At 44.1% G+C, this 20,716-nt stretch overlaps 2 protein-coding genes across 10 annotated transcripts in view; both read left to right on the top strand.

The window, feature by feature from the left end:
* The window catches only part of LOC134514417 (uncharacterized), a 46,936-nt gene extending 35,509 nt beyond the window's left edge, over positions 1 to 11,427 (top strand). For 8 of the 9 annotated variants that reach the window (XR_010070733.1, XR_010070731.1, XR_010070734.1 and 5 more), the window contains one exon: positions 212 to 3,504. The gene's annotated coding sequence lies outside the window, so the exon portion shown is untranslated. Of the gene's footprint in view, positions 1 to 211; positions 3,505 to 9,000 lie in introns of those variants that run through there. The other variant, XR_010070732.1, reaches the window with a different exon arrangement.
* A 1,170-nt stretch (positions 11,428 to 12,597) lies between these two features.
* Positions 12,598 to 20,129, top strand: HMGB1 (high mobility group box 1). Its single transcript, XM_063332185.1, has 5 exons — positions 12,598 to 12,781; positions 15,688 to 15,850; positions 16,131 to 16,276; positions 17,284 to 17,458; positions 19,480 to 20,129. Exons 2-5 carry the CDS (start codon positions 15,701 to 15,703, stop codon positions 19,654 to 19,656), a joined length of 648 nt encoding a protein of 215 aa, XP_063188255.1. The 5' UTR covers positions 12,598 to 12,781; positions 15,688 to 15,700; the 3' UTR covers positions 19,657 to 20,129.
* The last annotated feature ends 587 nt before the right edge of the window (positions 20,130 to 20,716 follow it).

The raw sequence follows: 20,716 nt of genomic DNA, 5'->3' as shown, positions 1-20,716 counted from the left end.
GGGGAATATGCTGTGATCAATTAATGCTGTATAAATCTCTCAATGTAAGATATCACTGTAGCTTTTTTTGTAGCTGCAGCTTTTTGTGGTAAAAATGTAAATCTTGTAATGGTCTAGACAGTCAGATTATTTTTGTGAGACTAGTTGGTGTCTCGGTAGACTTGTGCACTATGGTACCTGACTTCATCCTTTTTCTTTTTACATGTTTTAGGCCCTAATCCTGCCAACTGGATTTATATGAAATGGAGCTCGGTAGCCATGGGGCCTGACTGAGTAAATGGGACTCTGGATGACTGCAGGTTGCTACCCTGAAGATCAGACTGTAGGCCTGAACCTAAATTTCTGTCTTATTCCCCTGTCTATTTGCTTCTAATTCATGAAAATCATCCTACAAAACGATGTTGTCTTTGAGTCTCATGCATGTTTACTTTAGTAGCATTCAGACACTGTGTGCTTGGGATGTTGTCTGACACTGTTAAAATATGTCTGTTTGTCATGTGCCAAAAACTCAGGATCGCCGTGATTATTGTGTTATATTTTAACATTCAATGGCTTCCTACCTAAAACAGAGGAGATAATCACCTGTGTTTTCAGTTGTCGTGGTATGTCTCTCAACTCAGATTTTCAATAGAGAATAACTGTTGGAACTCTATTCAGGTCATTTTTTAAAGATCTTGGTAGATTTGTTTTTTATTTGTTGGACACAAAGTAAATCTATTTTATTTTTCAATGTGCTGTTCTCTTAGTAGCCTACTATTACTGAAAGCCTTCAATATAATGATACGCTGTGATGCAGACCAATAAAATAAGTAGGAAAAGGCATTAACTTTTACTAGCTCTCCTGTTGCTTTTCTATTTCTGTGGCTGTGGTTACATGACATACTATACAGCTGAGAGTGAGGATATTTTTATTTTTGTGAACCGGAGAATATCTTTTGTTTACACTGAGTGCTGTTCCCTCTCCTATTCCATATGACTATGTTGCAGTTTCACTGAGTACTAAAGTTAAATAGCCCTCATAGAAGCTGAAAAGGACTTTATGAAATCACATTAAAATAGAGTTTAAGGGGAAAAATGGATATGCTCCATCTCTATGCATGTTAGTATTTATATTGTATAGATTTTTTTTTAAAGCGAGTATGTAGCAATATAGGATAATTAACGGATTAAAACTTGCTGTATATAGAGAATCAGAAATACCTTCTTTTTTTTTTCTATGTAGGCTTATTTCAATGATATTTAAGAGCTTCACAGTATTTGTTGAATTTTTGCATATTCCCAGAACGACAGAAAAGCACTGCTGTCCTGTTTGACCAAGGAGAAAACCAAGCCACTTGTGCAGTCAGAAGTAAAGTCGATGTTATTAATTGCCTTTTAACCTTGTGCCTCCATCTCCATTTCTCCCTCAAAAGCCAAAGCTTCCATTATAATCAGCTGCTTTGCATTTCTATGTAAAAGGCCCAAGGTGTTTCGGTTTGGACTCCCAGAAAGTGAGGAAGACAAGGTTGGTGGCCCTCTGCCAAGGTGCTCGGTCTGACTCGCTCCTCATTCACAGAAGCCGATGGCAAAGGCAGAGGCAGAACTGAGTGTTCCTGTGTGGCGTTCAACTGCCTTAACCACATGCCCATTGCTCTCTTCCTGTAGTTGTCTGTCTTGTTCTCTGCAGAACTTCTAGAGCAAACACATATACCAACCTATAAATAATCTAATTCGATACACAACCCTGATTCATTTCCTGCGCAGCGTGTGTCCTGCACACACAGGGCGGCCATGGTCCTGTGGAAAAGTTTAGCAGAGTGGATCAGACCAAGTATTAAGGTTATTAAGTATTTAAACTTTGCAATGAAATAGCATTCTTTTAATGTAGTTATTATAACTATAGCTTGAAGCATTTTTAACAAGGGACAAGAAGAAATGAGTGCTTTTATATCTGTTTGTAACCATGAATATTCAGCTCAGTGAGATGCAGAACATCAGCCGGTAGGAGGAGGCTGGCCACCTCCAGAGAGGAAGGGAAGGAAGAAGGCTGGGTAGTAAATGCCATGGGTATACCCTGTTTGCCTTGAGTCTCAGAGACTATTTGAGGAGAGTTTACTCTAGCTTTTGTTTTCTTTTCAGCATTCCCAGCCCAAGAAGTTAGCTCCTCCAGAGTTTCTCAATGCAGTAGATGTTGGGGGTATGCACTGTGTTGCTGTAGTCTGGTAATAGTGTAAAGAAATGGAAATCAAAGGTGGATTTTTTTCCTATCTATGTTTTTCTGTCAGAAAATAAGAGGAGACGCTCCTCAAGTCTCCCAGTTTTCTCCCAGATGAATTTCAGAAGCGATCAGTATGATCCTTGGTCTCAAAAATAGGTAGCAAAAGCTTTTCTAATAGAAAATACTGCTGTCCACTTGCCCCTTTAATCTTCTTCCCCATTAAACTGTAGTGGCCTGTTGTGTTTGTAAGTTACCAAGGATGGTGTGTAGACTCCAGTGCCAGAGCAGTGGTGTTGGGAATCACAAGCCCATCTCTTTATCTTTTGTGTTAGACTTGATTAGGATGATAGGGTTGGTTTATTTTTTTCAGAGAAATCTTGCCAGACCGTGGGGTAAGTTTCAGTTTATCCATGGATGGCGCTTGAGATTTGGTGACCAGGCGAGTGATTTGCTATGAGGAAAACGAAGCAACCTCATGCTTTGCTTTTGCTTATTTTTCTCTGGGTTACGCAGTCTTTTCCCACAAATAATGCAGTAAATTCAGATGTCCTGTAAACGACGCTGGAAACAATACTGAGATATATGAGTAGTTAGGAAAATTTTGGTCATGCCATTCACTGAAATTCATAAAAATTAAAATGCTTGCAGAAGTACATCGGTCCCACTGGCATTTTGTTGTAAAGAAAAAATGAAAACCCTGCTTTTAACACGTTTTGTTTTGTTTTTTTAAATAAAGATCAGTTTTCAAAGTTTCATAGCTGTAGAGAAATTATGGGAGCAGGAAGAATCAGTTTTGATAGATTGATCACCTTAATAGATCACCACCTGATAGATGGAATCACCTTAAGCCAGTATTTCCACTCAACACTTTGTATCGTGAAACCATGGCCTGAAACTGCTGCCTGTCATATCAGATAATATTATCATTGATTTAGTATGTTACTTCATCATATGCGTGGTTTGTAACCTTTCCTGGTTTTTGGTTTGGATTTTTTTTTTTTTCGGTTTAGGGTTGGGTTTTTATTGGTGTTTTTACCAGCACCTAGTGTGAGAGAGCCTTCATCCATGACTTGGGTTCCAGGTACTAGGATAATACAAGTAGTAATCATGCCTGCTGCTAAAAATTTTCTACCTTATTTCCATTTGCATTTGTTTGCCTTCAGCTTCCAGTCATTGATTCTTGTTATGCTTTTCTCTGATGGATTAAAGAGCTCTCTAGTACTCACTATTTTCTCCCCAGGAAGGTGCTTTTACCCTGTAATCAAGTTACTTCTCAATCTTTCTTTTTTTTTTTTTTTTTTTTTTTTTTTTTTAAAAAAAAAAGCTAAACAGATTCAGCTTTTTATGGTTCTCATGATTTTTTCATATTCTCAGATGATTTTTGTGGCTCTCTTCTATCCCTTCTCTAATTTTTCTATTAAAAAAGAGACATAAATCTGTATTTTATTAGTGACATACACAGAAGTGAAATTACCTCACTAGCTACTCCTGTGTTGGTATGGTCAGAAATGGATGGTTTTGCAAGGTCAGATAAAATAAACAACTATTTAATATGACTTCAACACATCTGAGTATGTAATTATTAGAGGATAGAAAAGGATGGATCATCGTAAAAACATTTAAATGCTTGATAAATTTCAAAAGAGCTATCAAATCAGCAAGAGCGAGCGTGCAGGAGGGGTTGCAAAAGTATTTGGTTTTGTGTTGAGGTTTTTGAGGAGATAGAAGTAATATAAAAATAATAATCGTAGTTTTATTACGCAACAGTAATACATCAAAACCTTAAGTGTTGTGGATAACGCGGTAATATGTACTTGCCAAAATTTTGTAGGATTGAATGCAAAACCTTTGTTGGTAGCAGACTACGTGGGCCAATGGAAATAGAGACTGTGAATGGATGTGAGTATATGCATCCCTGACATCCATCTGATCCCATAAGTAGCCACTTGTTTGTATTTGGAAACCCTAGAACAGTTCTGTGATCTGTTATGCTGTAATAGAAGAAATAACATAGCATCAAGAATTTCTTGTCTTATAAAAGCTGTCACCATTAAGTCATATAAAAGTTCAAACTTCAAGAGCTTCAAAGAGGCTCTTGAAAGTTTTACTGCTTCAGTATTTCTTAACAAAGGAGTGGCAATTCATCTTGATTTTTATCCATACTTTAGGACTTTTACCCTAAAGAGACTAATTAGATGCCTGCCTGGTCAAAGCATCTCAGCCTAACCAATGACTTTTATGCATATCATGCATATCGGCATCTGAATTGAATCTGCACTCCCAGATCCACACTTACCCATCCTGAAAACCATCAGATTTACATTGAATTGAACTACAGACTGTTAAAACTCTCAATCCTGCAGATAGACTTAATGAAAGTTTGTCTGACATTGTGTCTTGCACAAATTTGAGGTCACCATGTTAACTTTCTGTCTGAACTGTCTTGCTTTTTGAGTTTGAAAAGAGTACACTTTTCCTTTGTGGCAGCATTGCCTCAGTGAAATTTGAGGCACAATCAATAAGGGACTTAATTTGTTTCAGCAACCTTAAAGTTCATGGAAACAAGGTAAATGATGAAAAAAAAGAGAATTAAAATAATGTAACAGACTTCCAATCCTCTAAAACTCCTGAAAAAGGAGTAAAGGTGAATAAGGACAGAATAGAAAGCCAAATGGCCTCTAGTTAAGTACTAATCTAAATACATTTATACTACAAGTGTGTGTTAATGAAAAAGTAAATACTAGGATTTTGGTAGCACAGGGTGACTTGGGGTAGAAGTTTTCCCCCTGCGATGATGAGCGCTCAGAGCCCTTTTCAAAACAACTATCTGTTGTTGGAAAGAGATGAGAGAAGTGGGCATTCCCTTGAATGCCTTTTGGTACCACAGGCTTAGTAGATATAAAGTGTGTAATTTCTTACATCCTAGGTTGCCTCAATTTCTTCTCCTGAGTCTCCTAAGTCCTGGAATAGAAGCCTTAAATAAAGGGAGATGATAGTACTGGGAAAGAAGATGGTAGAAAAAACAGGATGATATGACAGAAGCTGGAGACAGTCTCTTTAAGAATACTAGCATGACTTCATTTCTCTGAATGGCTGTTTAAGAGGTGATCCTCCTTCCTGAACCAGAAATAAATTGGGATGGCTGCATATAATGGTAGGTGTTCGACCAATGCAGCAGCCACTGGAGTATAATATATACTGGATAACCATTCTGAGGGTGGGAGGAGAAGGGTGGTGGCTAGAAAATTACTTTCCCACTAAATAATGCTACTGATGAGTATTTGGTGAGCAGTTACAGCTGCCACAGTGCATTTTCCAGCTTATCTTTGCACAAGAGTATGGAGAAAAGAGGAGAGAAAAGGGACAGAAAGGAGAGAGATGGAGAAAGTGTAACAGTTTGTTGCGGCTTCTTCTCCTCTTCCAGGGTATGAGGGTATGTTCTTTGCCCTCCTTAAGTGATTTTGCTCTGATAACTTGTGGTACTTGTAATCTTCCTTGAGCACCATATCTCATTGGGAAGTGTTAATGAAGCTGCTGAATATATGGACAATTCCCTGAATGAATGAGAAACACTCCGTTGTCTACCACTGCATTTTCGGGGATGAGAGGGACACTACTCAGTGACAACCTTATACACTTGGCTGTATGCAGCGAAAGGGCAAGACTCTCCTGTGAAACTCTGCAAGTTCCTTTCTGAAGCTGTAAGCTAATGGTTATTTCCCCTAGCAGTTCCTGTAACTGCTTGTATGCAGTGTAGACATCACAGTGGATCCTGTGTAGTTACCAGATGGAGTGATGTGTCCGCATCCCCTATGTCTTTGGATATCAGCATCCCATGAATTCACATTATTTTCCCCTTTTGTGGAGATAATACTGTGCTAGGATTTCTAATATCAGGGATTGTGTTGGTGTTAAGGTGTCTTCTACATATTCAGAAGCAGATGGTTTAGCTGATGTTGCAGATACGGATAGAGTCCTGTATAAAGGGTCAGAGTGATGTTTGTATATTGTCTATTTTCAGAATACAGATAGATAAGGGAATAGTAGCTCTGTCCCAGCACTATACCTGGCTCAAGGAATCTTTCCAATTTAACATGTAGCATTGAGGGCTATCTAAAGGAGTCCTGGGTGTGAGACCGCATATCTTGTTGGATAAAATAGGAAGGAAAGGAATCTCAGATATTTTTCATCACCTTAGACCTGGTTGGATTCTGCCTGTTCAGGTGTAGAAGTCTAATAGCAGTGTCACCATCAGAAGCTTATCTGCCTCTAAACTGGAGTGAGGGAGGCTGAGTACTGATACCTTTAGAGGAAAGTGTCTGTGAAGGTGGACAGCAGCATTTTGGGTTTCCGGAAAGTTGAAGAGATGAATGGATGTTGCACCGCATGTTGTGTTCTCAGCAAAGCAAACATCTCAACAGGTCAGTGATTTCAGTAGTGCACTTCTGGAAGAACATTTCTTGAACTTCTTTTTGCTGTTGAAGCTGAACACGGTTCCCATCTGTCTGAAACTCTGAATTGAGAGCTTCGCAGAGCCACTTAAAGAAGTTATATACTTATAAGGAATAAGATGCTAAAGGAATCACATGTCATAATAGTAAATAAATTTCATTACCATGAAATGGTTACTTTCTATACATGTTTTCACTGTAAAAAAAAAATGTTCTTGGCATACTAATCATCAGAAGAAAAGTCCATACTGATGTATCTTCATCCATTTTGCCCACTTCGTGAGATGCACAGAGTGGGTATACACTTCTGCTATGGAAATACGTTTTCTTGTATACTTTACTGTATATCTGTTAATTCCTCAAAAAGCATACAAATTTTAATGTTACCCATTCAATGGATAAAAGCACTGTGTAAGTACTGACCCTGATTTAAGAACGTATCAGCTCTAGAAATGATGGAATTGTCTGCAGGGCTCACATGTCAACAAAAATCAGCTGGTTCGTGCATGAAGCCTGGTGAGGAAATCACTGCAGCGGCACCGGTGCCATCCCTGCTCCCTGCCTGCCTCAACCAGACCACTTCCTTTAGTCAGCCGAGGTTACCTTGTCTGGCTGCTGCTTCTCCGCAGTTACCACTTACTCGCACATCTAGACTAGCCAGCCACTCATCCATGCTGAAAGGACAAATGGCCTTCTGAAACCCTGTTCTCTAGATAATGCACACTACTAATAGAAGAGAGCCAGCAATATATGCCGATTACTTGACGCAATCTGAGCAAATCCAGCCGGAAAGGTAAAGCAAAGCACATTCCGTGCATTGTTACTATTTGCAGACACGCTAAGTCTCATTTCTTTGAATGGAGTCTTTCTCTTCCAGAAATTATTTTAAGGAAATATTTGAAGTATCTCCTGAAGATTTCAAATAAGATGCTGGAGGGAAAAATTGGTTATAAGTCTGCATCTAATAAGCAACTGAGAATTGTGTTCATCTGGGCTGCGTACAGGCTGGCACTGCAGCCTCGGGAAAAGGGCAAATAGGGCCAGTGCTTTTTCCAAGTGCGCTGTGAACAACCTACCTGCTGTATGGCTGAAGTGTTGGAAAGCAACAGTGACAATCTAAATCACCAGTAGCCCCATCATAAGTACATGTGCCCAGGTGCCCTGTCTCTGCAGATGTTTTGCTCTTGTTTTGAGCTGAAAATGTAACATTTTTGTTGAGAGAAGCTTTCAGAGCTCGTTAAAAATAGCCTAATAGTAGCTTTGGATTTGATTGACAAGCTCGTTTTTGTTGTGCCGTTTTCACTGTAATATTCTCTTAATTTTGACCTGAAGAAACAATGATCTTATTCCTTGGGAGGGAGGACAGAGTGACAAAATCTGGAGGTCCAGTGATGACACTGCATCTTGTCATTGTCAAAGCAAGCTATGAAATCATCTACCTTCCATCCAAAACCACTGGGGAGTAATCGGTGTCCTTCACAGAAAGCAAAATTTGCAAGAGAAGGTGGTGGCATGGAGCAGCAACCTTCTTGCCCCAGGGAAGATGTGCTGCCCTGCGTCCTGTGTCTCCTGAATCTCATGGAATTGTCTCACCTCTGTCAGCAACTGCAGTGCTCAAGTGGGCAGAGGCTTTCTAAGGTCTGGCTCTTTATATACTGTGACTTCCTCAAAAATTCTGCTGGAGGAGTCTCATCAAGGTGTTTCACGATGTTATTTTGGGAGCTTCAGAGAAGGAGATCCCCACTCTGCAGCTATCTCTTGGTCAGGCTTCACTGTCAGCCAGGTGGTCTGTGCTTGGGATTCTCCATCCTTGTTTGTCTGTGCTAGAAAGTCTTCAGTTGTGAGCTACACGGGAGATGATCTGAAGTGAGAGGATAATTTTAAATAAATGAAATAAAACTCTGGTTTCGTCATTCAGTTGGACTTTTCTGTTCCTACTCAGCAATACATTGTTTAGAAGAACAGTTCTGTCCTTGGGGAGGCCTTTCTCCATTACCTCTAAAGAAAATGGAAAACAGAAGGATGTTTTAAAAAAAAGGTTAAGAATACATTGCTGATGTTTTCATCCAAGTTCAACTTGCCTTGCGTGGACAAGAAGTTGAACCAAAAAGCTCCTTACAAACACTTCTGCTAGTTTTCAAATAAGTAGATACAAAGGATATTGTAAAGATTGAAGTATTTGAAAACACGTATCTAATAGAAATCAGTCTTACTCCTTGCTTTGCAATATGACATCCAATCCGTGTGACTTTTCCCAAAGTATGCTCTTGTTTGCAAAACAGCGAAATTACTAAATAGGGGTTTTGAAACTTCCTGTGCAGCTACATACTTTTTTTTTTTTTCTTTTTCCAGAGCAGTCATATTGTGCTGTTATGACCTGACAAAGCCTCTGTGCGTGAAGTTGAAGGTGGCTCGTGTTATCCAAGTGATCTCAGTGACTGCACCTGTCACGTGGATTGTAACTTAAAACAGATTTGGACTTCAATAAGGTTTGCAGAAGAAGGCACGTTTGTAAAGTATCAAAAGGGATGTGGCACAGCATGAACAAGAGAAGAAACATATACTGTTTCTGTAAAAAATTCTATGGTCTGCAACTGATGAGTAAATTCATTTTATTTCTGTCATCAAAGGTGGCAGAAGAAACCCACTGGACTATGGAACCCTGTACAGGCCTTATATATATATATGTAATTAGCAGAGATGAAGGAAAACCTTTACAGGAATACGCCATGTAATCAGAACCTCCTCATTGCTTGCCCTTTACTAAATATGTTAGCTCTAGACAACGGCTGGGAATAAATGCCTTCCTTTTCCTTCCTTTCAGGCCTGGTTTTCATGGCAGAAACTTTTTAAAGTAGTTCAGCATGTGCAAAGCTATCAGCTCTTATACACTAGGCCACATAAATGCCTCTGCTTTTTACAATTTTCCTCTGCTCCATATTCTGTGTAAAGGTTTGAACTTCAAGACACAAACCAGCCCAAAAAAAAAAATAATACTTCCCTTGAGACAGAAACATTAGTGTTCCTTACTGTTCACGTATTTTCACATGGTTCCAGATAGCAGAACTGCTGTGTTCATGTGTCCATTGGCACTTCTTTGCAAATGAGGCAATTTTAGAATTAGAGAATTTAGAATTAGAGTTTTAGAATTAGATCTTTGACTTCCATAAAGCACCACTAGCCCTTGCCAAACAATTGTGATAGAAACTTTGGAATTTGTTTGCCTTCTCACTGGCAATATCTTGAAAGAAGCACCAGCTGGAGGAGCAGAAACGTTAGGAGGCAACAATCACAGCCAAGCGGCAGCAACTGGCTGGGGCATTGGATCTGGAATAGAAATTACTGGGCTCCATATTAACTAAGGAGACCAAAGGAATACTAATACAAATATTCTCTCAGCAGATGTGTAAAAATGTGTATGATTTGTGGGGCCTGTTCCTCAGACACGAGGAGCCCAGTAACTTAGGAAAACTTTGAGGAGAAATCATTTTTTTCTCAGATGGGAGAGTCTGCAGAGGATAAGGGTAGAGAGTCTGAATGACATTCAGAAGCAGCCCTGGTATAAACTTCCTGAAGGATAAAGTTGCCCTGCTGCGTATTCAGATGCTTATTGGGAGGTGGTTTACATCTTGTGAGGCTGAACAACTCTCAGCTTAATACATCTTAACATGTGCTGCCAGCTTCCTAAACAGGAACCTATTAGATCCTTTCATAGAACCTATATATTACTTCCATGGGACTTAATGGTACTGTGCGCAAAAGCATATTGAAAGTAAGCCAGAGAGGAAAACAAATTGCAATTTTTGTTTCACATCGCCCAATATGACACAGAGGTCAAAGTGACAGAGACCAGTCATTGGTGTGTAACACTCCGGACTGAGACTTTGTGTAAAGAGTGTCGCTGCACTCCATCCGACATGGTAACTCCGTCTAGCAGATCGGCACCTGTGGCCTCTGCTAGGGGATTTGCTCATTTGAGACTTACTGTGGTTGTAACTGTGTCTCATAAACGTCTTAGAAATACCACCCCACTTAAAGAAGGAAGAACGAGAACAAAGATTTGTCCCAGGATAATTCTGTGGCTTAATTCCTAGAGACGAACCACGCAAAGTGACCACTTGGGTGAATCCTCACAGGATTTTATCATGACTCTTCTACTGATACAATTAAAGTGGCTTAAACCACCTAACATGGATGCAAGCGATTAGAGAAGTGAGACATCCCAGCGTAAAAGTGTCTGCAGTGAGCTGGGACCAGTATAACTATATTGGTTTCTTTTTAATCACATTCGTATCTAAAGAAAGAGGAAGCTAATTTATTGAACTTAGGCCTGTCTGCACTGGAAGGTAGTGCAATTATGACTTTAAGATGTGGGTTTGGGGCTTTTTTTAAATTCTCAATATTTGTACAGCTTTCCATTTGCATAGGCCTAAAGTTAATAGACTGGTATGCTCTAAGTTTCTCTCTTAGTAAGATCTAAGCAAGCAGTGTTGGGCTAAATGAAAAGGCACGTGGTATTATTGCGCTTGGATCTAGAGGCTGGTTTTACTTGGGACCTTAAGCACGACTTTGTAGGATTCACTTTCCACTGTAGTTAATTCCTGCTACTGAATGCTATTAGCTACGGTCCCACCAGAGAAAAGATAGAGACTTTATCGATTATTTTCTTTTGCCAGATGATAATACTTTAAATTTTATTATTGGCTGCAAACGTTCATGTGTAAATAGTTGATTTGGACAATGTACTTAATTATTGTGTTCTCTTAAAATCTTCTCCTATCCATGAAGTTTCGGAAGGGTTTGTGGTCTGTCACACGAGGATCTGTCCTATTTTCATGTTTAGGAGGCCTACAAAACTTTAAAGGATCATACACGCCCTCTCTTAATGTTACCTGCTACCCATATTGCTAATGTAACAACAGTTACAAGGTAAGAATGCTTTTTAATATGTACACCTGCATATAGCACTCTTCATTCGAGTTTCTGTGACTTCATAAGTGCACTGATAACACCTCCCAGGGAAGGGCAGTGGTTTTGGATTTATCACAACAGCGCTCCTCCCAGGGTTTTTGCACCAGTAAAACAGATGGAAACAGTGAGGCAGGTGTAAAGGTGTATCCCTTCTGCTCAATAGGCCTCTGTAGGCCGTTCGTACAGTGCAAGTGAGTATAAAAAAGCAGGGAGAGGAGTGGCAACGAAGGATGGGCAAGAGATGGCCCACATTGACAACTTTCTGCTAGCTCAGCCTGCTTCTGTACTGGGATGCCCGGGCTGGTGCTCGGGACTTCATTCCAGAGGAGCCCCGGGGGGTTGCTTGGCCACCCCAGCCTGCTCCTCATCACCCAGGGGGTTATGAAGATGAGCCAAGACCATCCTATTCTTGTTCTTACACATGATTTACCCATTTCTGGAAAAAGGAAAAAAAAAAAAAAAAAAGAGCCCACTCCAAACTACTCCGTAAGATCGTGCGCCCTGACAGAACCGCAGCAGCGGAGCGGGGTGGAAGAGGAGCCAGAGAACGCGGGCTCGCCTCCCCGCGCCCCGAGCCTCAGTTTCCGCATCTGTGAAATGGGGCGGCGCGGGATCGCCCGCGGCGCCGGCGCCCCGCTTGCCCCCCCTTCCCCCCACGGGGCGACGGGGGCCGGGCGCGGGGGTACCCCCGCGCCCGGCCCCCGTCGCCCCGTGGGGGGAAGGGGAGGGGGGAAGCGGGGCGCCGGCGGTCCGTTCTCCTCACAGGCGGCAGCGCGGCGCCGAGCCGCCGCCTCGGAACTCTACATCCCGCTGCCGCCCGGCTCCCTCCACTCACTTTTATATTTGCGCGCCCTTTCAATCCTCAGTGACGTGTCCCGCGTCGCTCCCAATCGTCTGAGCTCTCTGGTCAGGACAATGGAAGGGCCTCGACCAATCGGAGCGGCGGCTGGCTTGGCGGCAGCCAATGGGGACGGGGCTGTGTTGAGAGTAATGTTACCAGCGTTGAGAGTGTGAGGAGGCTGCGTATCGATCCCGCTCTCACAGCCATTGCGGTGCACCGGGCTACACAGGGACCCAGGCAGCGCTGGGGCCGGGCGGGCGGCCGGGGTAGCGTCTCTGGGGCTCGGGGCCGAGCGAGGGCTGCGTGCCGACTCTGACACGGGTGAGTACGCGCCGGGGGCCGCTGGGCCGGCCGGGCGCGCTCGCCCGCTCGCTCGCAGCCGGGCGGTGAGCCGGAGCTGCCCGCCGCGCCGCCGCCGCTGCCTGCCCGCCGAGCGCGGGGCAACGCCGGCTGGGGCGCCGGCACACAAAGGCGAGCCCGGGCTGCGCCCCGGAGATCCTTCCCGGCCGGCGAGCCCCCCGGCCGGGGCGGGGCGGGGGCGCCGGGGGCGCGGGCGGCGGGCGACTTCGGGAGCGGGGCGGCGAGAGGGGGTGAGGGAGAAGGGGCGAAGGAAGCCGCCCGGGCCGGGGTTGGGGGGGGTAGAGCGGCCGAGGGTCGCCCGCCGCGGGGGGCGCGGGCCGCGCCGTGCCCCGCCGTAAGCCGCTTACGGTGCCTCGCCGTAGCCATCGCTGCGGCGGCGGGGCAGCCGGCGGGCACAGGCGCGGCGGAGGCTGCGGGGGGCTTCCGGCGGGCCGCAGTGCTCCGCCGGCCGCCGCTGGGGCCGGGAGGAGCGGGGGGCCAGCGGGGCTTGGGCCGGGGAGCCGCTGGCCCCGCGGCCGCCCGGCTATAACATGGCTGACGGGAGCCGCGAGCGAGAAAACAAGGCGAGCGGCGGCGGCGGAGCAGAGAGGCGCTCGGGCGGGCGGGGGCGCAGTTCGGGGGAACTTTTTTTTTCTCCAGCCGCCGCCGCTCGCCCGGGAGCGGGGGCCGAGGGGGCCGCGCAACTCGGCGGGGCGCGGGAGCGAGCGGGGGGGTCTCCCCGCCGGGGCTCAGCCCGCTCCGCCGGGGCTCCTCGGGCAGGCGCTGGAAGCGCGCCGGGCCCCCCCTTCCCCGCTCCCACCCACCTCCCCCCGTCTGCCTCCCGCCCGCCCGCCCTCCCCCGGCTGCAATGGCTGAGCCTGTGCGCCAGGGTAGCGGGCGCGCTCACACAAAGGGAAGGGAGGAAGGAGCCATGTTCTCTGCGCGGCGGCGGCGGGCGCGGGCGACGCCAGCAGCGGCCATTCCGCGCCGCCCCAGCCCCTGCCGCCGCGGGTCGCCGCCCGGCCCTGCCGCGGCCCCTCGGCGGGGGTCCCGCGGCCTGGCCTCCCCGCCCCGCCCGCCGGGCCGTGGGGGGGGTGTGGTGGTGGCGGGGGCGGGAAAGGCGGGGGGGGTTGGGGGGGTGGCGGCTCGCTTCTCCTCAGCGCACAAAATGGAAGGAGCCTCGGCGGCGGGTGACCTCCTCCGCCAGGAGCCTGCGCCATGGCGGCCGCTCCCGCCGCCACCGTCGCTGCTGCGGCGGCGCAGGCCGCGCGGGGCGGGCAGGCCGCGCCTCGCGTCGCTGGCCCAGGCCTCATGGCGGCGGGGAGCGGGGCAGGCCTCGGGCACGGCGCGGGGGGTGGGCCGGGCGGGGGCGGCGGCCGGGAGGGCGCTTTGTCCCCGGGCTGGGAGCGGGGGTCGCCGCCCGCGGGCAGCCGCAGCCCCGGTGGCCGGCTGCTGGGCATGTGCTTGCCGCCAGCTGGCCGCGAGCCCTCGCGTGAAGACAAAATAAAACTTTCACAGATTTTCCCTAATAACGGGACTCTTATTTTTTATTATTTTTTTTACTATTTTTTTTTTCCTCCCATCCCCAGCAGGCCTCTTGGGGGACTCCTGAAGTTTCCCTCTGTCCCCTCTCGCAGGGGGAACGTCCAAAATGGCGGGAAGGAGGCTTTTAAAGGCCAGCGTAGGGCTGCAGCCTGCGGGTCGGGCTGCCCGGTCCTCCCCGCAGCTCCTCCGCCCCTCGGCAGTCCCCCTGACCCGCGTCCCCCGGCCCTGGCCGCCTTCCCCCCCGCTGCCGGCCCGGCCCCGGGTGCAGGCTGGCTCTGGAAACGTCTCCATGGCAGACAGGAGCGGCTCCCGGTTCTTCAGCCCTCTTGTTTACTTGATAGAAACTTCAAACCGGACGTGTTTAGTCACAGAGCAGAAATCTGTTTCTGTCTATCCGCCAAACCGATAGGAAATGCTGCTTCTGTGGCAATACGGGCAGGCGGTGCGTGCGCTTCCCCCCTATTTTTTATTTTATTTTTTTTCTTTTAATTCCTGCTGAAGAGCTGAGTTTTGTCAGGGTGCAAGTGTTTTTTTTCCAGGGAGTTATGAAGAAATACTCTGAATGTCTGACTTGGGTGTGAAAGTTGCAGGAAGGTATTTTTCATTCCCTCTCACTCCCTGAAAGAATCAGATAGTCCTCGCGCTGAGTGCAGCTTTGCTAGTCGTATGTAAATGTCATACTTTTAGCGTCCCTGGCTTGGTTATAACATGTTTGACCAAGTGAGGTGTTTCATTCCTGTATTTCTAGGTATATGTACAAAGAGGGAGTAGGTTTTTGCAGTACACTTAAAAGGAGAGTGATGGCATACAAAAATAATAATAAAAATTAAAAAATACATGTCTTCTGCAAATGAGCACCAAAGGCCTCTGGGGGAGGGGGATAGAAATATAGGCTTTAGGAAGGAAAAAAAAAAATAATCCATGAAGCCACCTAAGACAGGGTACTCAGGTACTTTTTTTCTCCTTTCAATATGATTTTTTTTCTTCCAAGCATAGGATTGATTCACTAGCAGTAATCAAGGAGTGCAGTCTCCACTGCATTGATGCTAGTGCTTGCCTTCGGATTGCATGGAAGGGACATTTTTGTTTGCAGGAAACCAGAACTGCACGTTTTGAAGGCCGTTTGAGATTTCAGGTTGCTTGCACCCACATCACCTTAAACGGTGACAGCAGGAATCTTCAGTAAATTTTCCAGAATAGAAACTTATTCCTGTTGTATGATTTTGGAATACTGCTCCGACGTGTCTTGTTTGGCATGATCCTTCATTGTGGCTTCCTTCCCACATTGGTTTGTAAAAAGTTTTGAAGGTGTCTTTTTTTTTTTTTTTTTCCTCTGTTAACAGAAAATCATCAAAAATGGGCAAAGGCGATCCTAAGAAGCCGAGAGGTAAAATGTCTTCATACGCCTTCTTTGTGCAAACCTGCCGGGAGGAGCACAAGAAGAAACATCCAGATGCTTCAGTGAACTTTTCAGAGTTCTCAAAAAAATGCTCAGAACGATGGAAGGTAGGAATAACGGCTTAAAAGCACCAGAAAACCTTTAACAATTGGTTTGTGTGAAATACTATTTGAGACTGTAAATTATTTATTTAAAAGTTCATGTTTTAGGTAAGTATGAAGTGCAGTTGTAAGATTAGCGGTAACTATTCGTTGTTCTTGCCTTGCCTTTAGCTCCCCCAACTGAAATTTTGGAATGGACTTGGATATGCTTTTGAAAATGCCTATGTTTTGATTCTTAAGGGTCTCTTCCAATTTGAGATATTCTATGATTCTAATTGCTTTCTAGACTATGTCTTCTAAGGAGAAAGGGAAGTTTGAAGATATGGCAAAGGCTGACAAACTTCGTTATGAAAAAGAAATGAAAAACTATGTACCACCTAAGGGGGAAACAAAAAAGAAGTTCAAGGATCCAAATGCACCGAAGAGGCCTCCGTGAGTAGATCTTTAGTTTTAGGTTATCTTGTTCGGGAGCATCATACCTGGAGTGTATCTATTAAATGATCACTTTATCCGGGTTTAGGAGCTTCAGAGATGCAAGAGATGATTTTCCTGACCAGTGGCATAAAGATAGGTTGAAATTTTAGTTAGGAATTACATGTTTATGGATTCAGGTTGGCCCTCTTTCTTTTAAGTCGGAATAACGTCAGCCTTTAAAAGGGGATGCAAAAATTGGCGACATGCACTTCTGACTCATGTTTCTAGTTTCTGTTAAGAGGGTAATTCTAGTGTAAAATGACAGTAAAATATTTCAGGCCCTGCTTTCCCCATCTGTTGGCTTGAGCAGAATTTTTGATTGGCACTCCGCTTAAAATTAGGAGGCTTTTGCACAGAACAGGTGAGAAGGATGGTTTTGCACAAAGAACAGCTTGGAGAATTAAAACTTGAGCCACTACATGAAAACTACTGACTTGAGGTGCACCCGGTAGTAGACACCAGTACTTTGTAGCCATATATTTTTGTGTGTGTTTTAAATGGCGCTAATGCTAAAGGGAACAGGTTCCTGTACAAGTGGATGTTCCTATTTGGGCTGATGCTGTCATCTGGAAATCCTAAATTTCATAACAGATATTGCAGCTTCTCTGTCTTTAACAGTTCTGACATGACGTTTTGCTCCCCTGGTATTTCATTCATTCTCCTTTTTTAAGATTTTCTCTGCATGTGGTATGTAAAAATTTGCCCTTCTAGGGGTCTTGCCAAAAATGGGACCAGATGTGTGGCGTTACTGAAGAGACAAGGGTGTGTTAAGTTTTTCAAGTAGTTTACTCAGTTCTGATACTTTCCACAGTAATAAACGTTTGTCTCACTCTTAGGTGCTTCTCCAAAATGCCCTTAGGAAACAATGATGAAGGCCACAAAACTTTCTGTAATAGTAAAGTCTAAAATTAAAATAGTCTTCTCTTTTTTTTTTCCTGTGTTTTTTTTTTTTTTCCCCTCTGTAGTTCGGCTTTTTTCTTGTTTTGCTCTGAGTTTCGTCCAAAAATCAAAGGAGAACATCCCGGTCTGTCCATCGGGGATGTTGCAAAGAAACTGGGAGAGATGTGGAACAACACCGCTGCAGATGATAAACAGCCTTATGAAAAAAAGGCTGCTAAACTGAAGGAGAAGTATGAAAAGGTAACATCAACATTTGTGGAGATGGTTTGGGGAGGTCAAGCCACAACTTAGATGGTTTTTTCTTTCTCGTCTACTCTGATACCTGCTTTTACAGATTATAATATGGTAATGACAAATGTCATGATATTTGTTGGAAAATACCACATGAGGGAGCATACGGTTTATTACCATAACACTAAATTGCATCCTTTGCGTTGAACTATTTACATTCATCTGTAATTCAGGACCATCAGTGATGGTTTAATAGATGCCATGGTGCCTGTATTGTTATTAAAACAATAGGTCACAGCAGGATCTGAGATAAGTTGGTAGTATTAAGTAATGCCAGTAAAGAATAAATCGGTTTCCCCTAATTTTGGAAGTATTGAGGAGCATCCCAGAACACTAGGGTAATTGATACGCATAGATACTTTCTTTAAGTTGTTATTGGGGTAATGTCAGAATGCTAATGAGATGCTAGTTTTAGACATGTGTTTTTCCTGTACCTATTTTGTGTCCATCTCCTTTCTAGTAATTAACATAGTTAATAATACATATGAAGCAGCATGTCATACGATTTCTTGAGTTATTAAAGCTAAATCCCGTCATCATAATTGAAGCTCTAGAAATGTGTTGCGCACATGGAGTAGTGTTACATATGTTTTTATTTCCAGAGTCAGATTCCCATCCCAATAAGAGGAAAAGTAAGGGAGGAGGGGGAGGCATGTTGGCCTCCCCTGGTGATGTTTTACAATGGATCAGCAACCACCTATAGCTAATGTATACCCCCTATATCCATTCTTGTGCCGTGACCTTCCTCTGGGTATTTCTCTCCTGCTGGCAAACAAAACCACTTTAAAATTGTAGCATTGTAGTGAGCAAGGTGGCCCCTTTGAGTCCTAATTATGTGCTGGAGAAGAACTGCAGGTCTAGAAGCTCTCCCGCATTGTCCTTCCTCCGCAACTTAAACTCTTCAGCGTGGTAATTGTACCTACAGTCAAGACAACTCATAAGAGATTTTTTTAAATGGTAGAATTATTAATCTTTGTTCCCAGATGTTTTAATCTCTAGTATTGTCTTTATTTCTTACACTTACAATGGGGTTTTAAGGTGTAGGAATCTCAGTATTTCACTGCTTGGCCTTTGGCTGAGTGATATCGTATCTTCTGAAAATTTTAAGGGAGTCTGAGGGATTGGTAAGATTAGCGGTATAATGTTAACTGGGTGGGGAATATTTGAAGATTTGGACCGTCTGAGTAAAGGTATTGACGTTTCTCTGTAGCTGGTATCTTTAAGTCCTGTAGATGAATCCTGTTACGCAATTGTTTTTATTATTTTGGCACAAAGTTGGGAAGTCTAACCTTTTTTCTGGCTTGGTCTCCCAGGTACAGTTTTGACTCCCCTATAACAGGAACTGAATTTTGTGTGTTATAAACCACTAGAATAAATTTATTGCATGCAGAAGGTGGCACTGTCTACCCTTTAATCAAGTTCTTATACCTTTTATTTTGTAAACTTCAGTTAGGCAGAATTCTGTAGAAGTGCTCTTCGCAGAGGCAAAACGTTGCAAATATTAGGCCATGTCATCCTAACGTGTTTTGGATGGCTAATTACAATTTTGCGCCTCAGACAAGGATTTTCCTGTGCGTTTCTTTGGGCCTTGTAGAAGGTAGGGCTAGAAAGGGACCTTAAGAGGTCTCCCTACTTCATATCCTTATGGGACTGTGGGCTCAGCTGTGGCTTTACCGTCTGAGGCTGCAGCTTTTCCAACCTGTTCCCAGAAGCCTAACAGCTTCCTCAAGAACCATAAGCAGCACGTCGCAGCGCGCCAGTATCATTTCTGTGTTAGAGGGTTCCCCTTTGGTGTTGAGCCTGGGTTCACCTCAAAACTGAAGCTGTGTCTCCCGGTGCTCCCCCAGTGGATGCAGAGAAGGGACAGACACCTGGGTGGCTCGTGGTTTCCCCAAGTGCCGTTTGGAAGTTGCTCAGAGCTCTTGGCTGGTTAAATCTTTGAGAGATTCTTCCTGCTTTTCTCCTCCAAGGATATTGCTGCATACCGGGCCAAAGGGAAGGTCGATGCAGGCAAAAAAGTAGTTGCCAAGGCCGAGAAGAGCAAGAAGAAGAAGGAGGAGGAGGAAGACGAGGACGAAGATGAAGAGGATGAAGATGATGAAGAAGAGGAAGAGGAGGAGGATGAAGATGATGATGATGATGAATAAGTCTCTTTTAGAGCAATTTCTTTCTTGTCTATAAAGCATTTAACCCCCCTGTACACAACTCACTCCTTTTAAAGAAAAAAAAAAAAATTGAAATGTAAGGCTGTGTAAGATTTGTTTTTAAACTGTACAGTGTCTCTTTTTTTGTATAGTTAACACACTACCGAATGTGTCTTTAGATAGCCCTGTCCTTAGTGGTATTTCAATGGCCACTAACCTTGCCTGGTACAGTGTGGGGGTTGTAAATTGGCATGGGAGTTTTAAAGCAGGTTCTTGTTGGTGCACAGCACAAATTAGTTATACGAGGGGATGTAGTTCATTTCTCATCTTCAGTTGTCTCTGATGCATCATAAAAAATAATTGTTGTTCTGTTAACTGAATACCACTCTGTAATTGCAAAAAGGAAAAAAAAAAAGTTGCAGCTGTTTTGTTGACATTCTGAATGCTTCAAAGTAAATACAATTTTTTTTTTATTAGTATTGTTGTCCTTTTAATAGGTGCCCTTGAAAAAATCATACTTTTTCTTTTCTCTCTCTTTTTTTTTTTTTTTTTTTTTTTTTTTTTTGAGGGGAACTCATCTTTTGCTTTATTGAATGCCCGTATGGGATCACGGGAATATTACAGTTTTCATCTTTCATATAACCAGCTGATAAACAAAGCTTTGATCCGCATACCCTGCATAATCATGATAGGGTAAGAAAAGAAATATATAGGCATACGATGAAAGAAAATATTCTTCCGTAACTGGAATCAAAACAAAAAAGTTCAGTCTCAACAAGCTGATATTTGTTCAGATTTTTGTGAAATGTAATGTTCTGTTGAGTTGCATGAGTTTACCAGTCTTGGAGAGTTGAGAAGTATAGAGTTCAATTTTACAGAAATTAATACTTTGGGGAAGAGGGTGGGGAGGGCGGGGGAGGCGGGAGGGACTGTTAAATTTTGTCCTAGAAGGACCCATAGGAAGAGTGTATGTCCATCCAGTGTAGAGAAATTTACATGTGTGACTCCGTTACCATGTAATGGAAGTTGTATTTGTAAATCTCTGAACACTTCGAGCGATGAG

This window comes from Chroicocephalus ridibundus, chromosome 1 (genome assembly GCF_963924245.1).
Source record: "Chroicocephalus ridibundus chromosome 1, bChrRid1.1, whole genome shotgun sequence".
NCBI classification, from domain to species: Eukaryota; Metazoa; Chordata; class Aves; order Charadriiformes; family Laridae; genus Chroicocephalus; species Chroicocephalus ridibundus.
Note: the sequence above shows the minus strand (reverse complement) of the source record. Positions and strands in the feature narration are given on the sequence as shown.

Bases quoted from the DNA above. Each gene is read 5' to 3' on its own strand.
- HMGB1 (XM_063332185.1), top strand. From the start codon at position 15,701: ATGGGCAAAGGCGATCCTAAGAAGCCGAGAGGTAAAATGTCTTCATAC. The intron at 15,851-16,130 runs GTAGGAATAACG...ATTGCTTTCTAG, and splicing joins AATGCTCAGAACGATGGAAG to ACTATGTCTTCTAAGGAGAA. The intron at 17,459-19,479 runs GTAACATCAACA...TTCTCCTCCAAG, and splicing joins TGAAGGAGAAGTATGAAAAG to GATATTGCTGCATACCGGGC.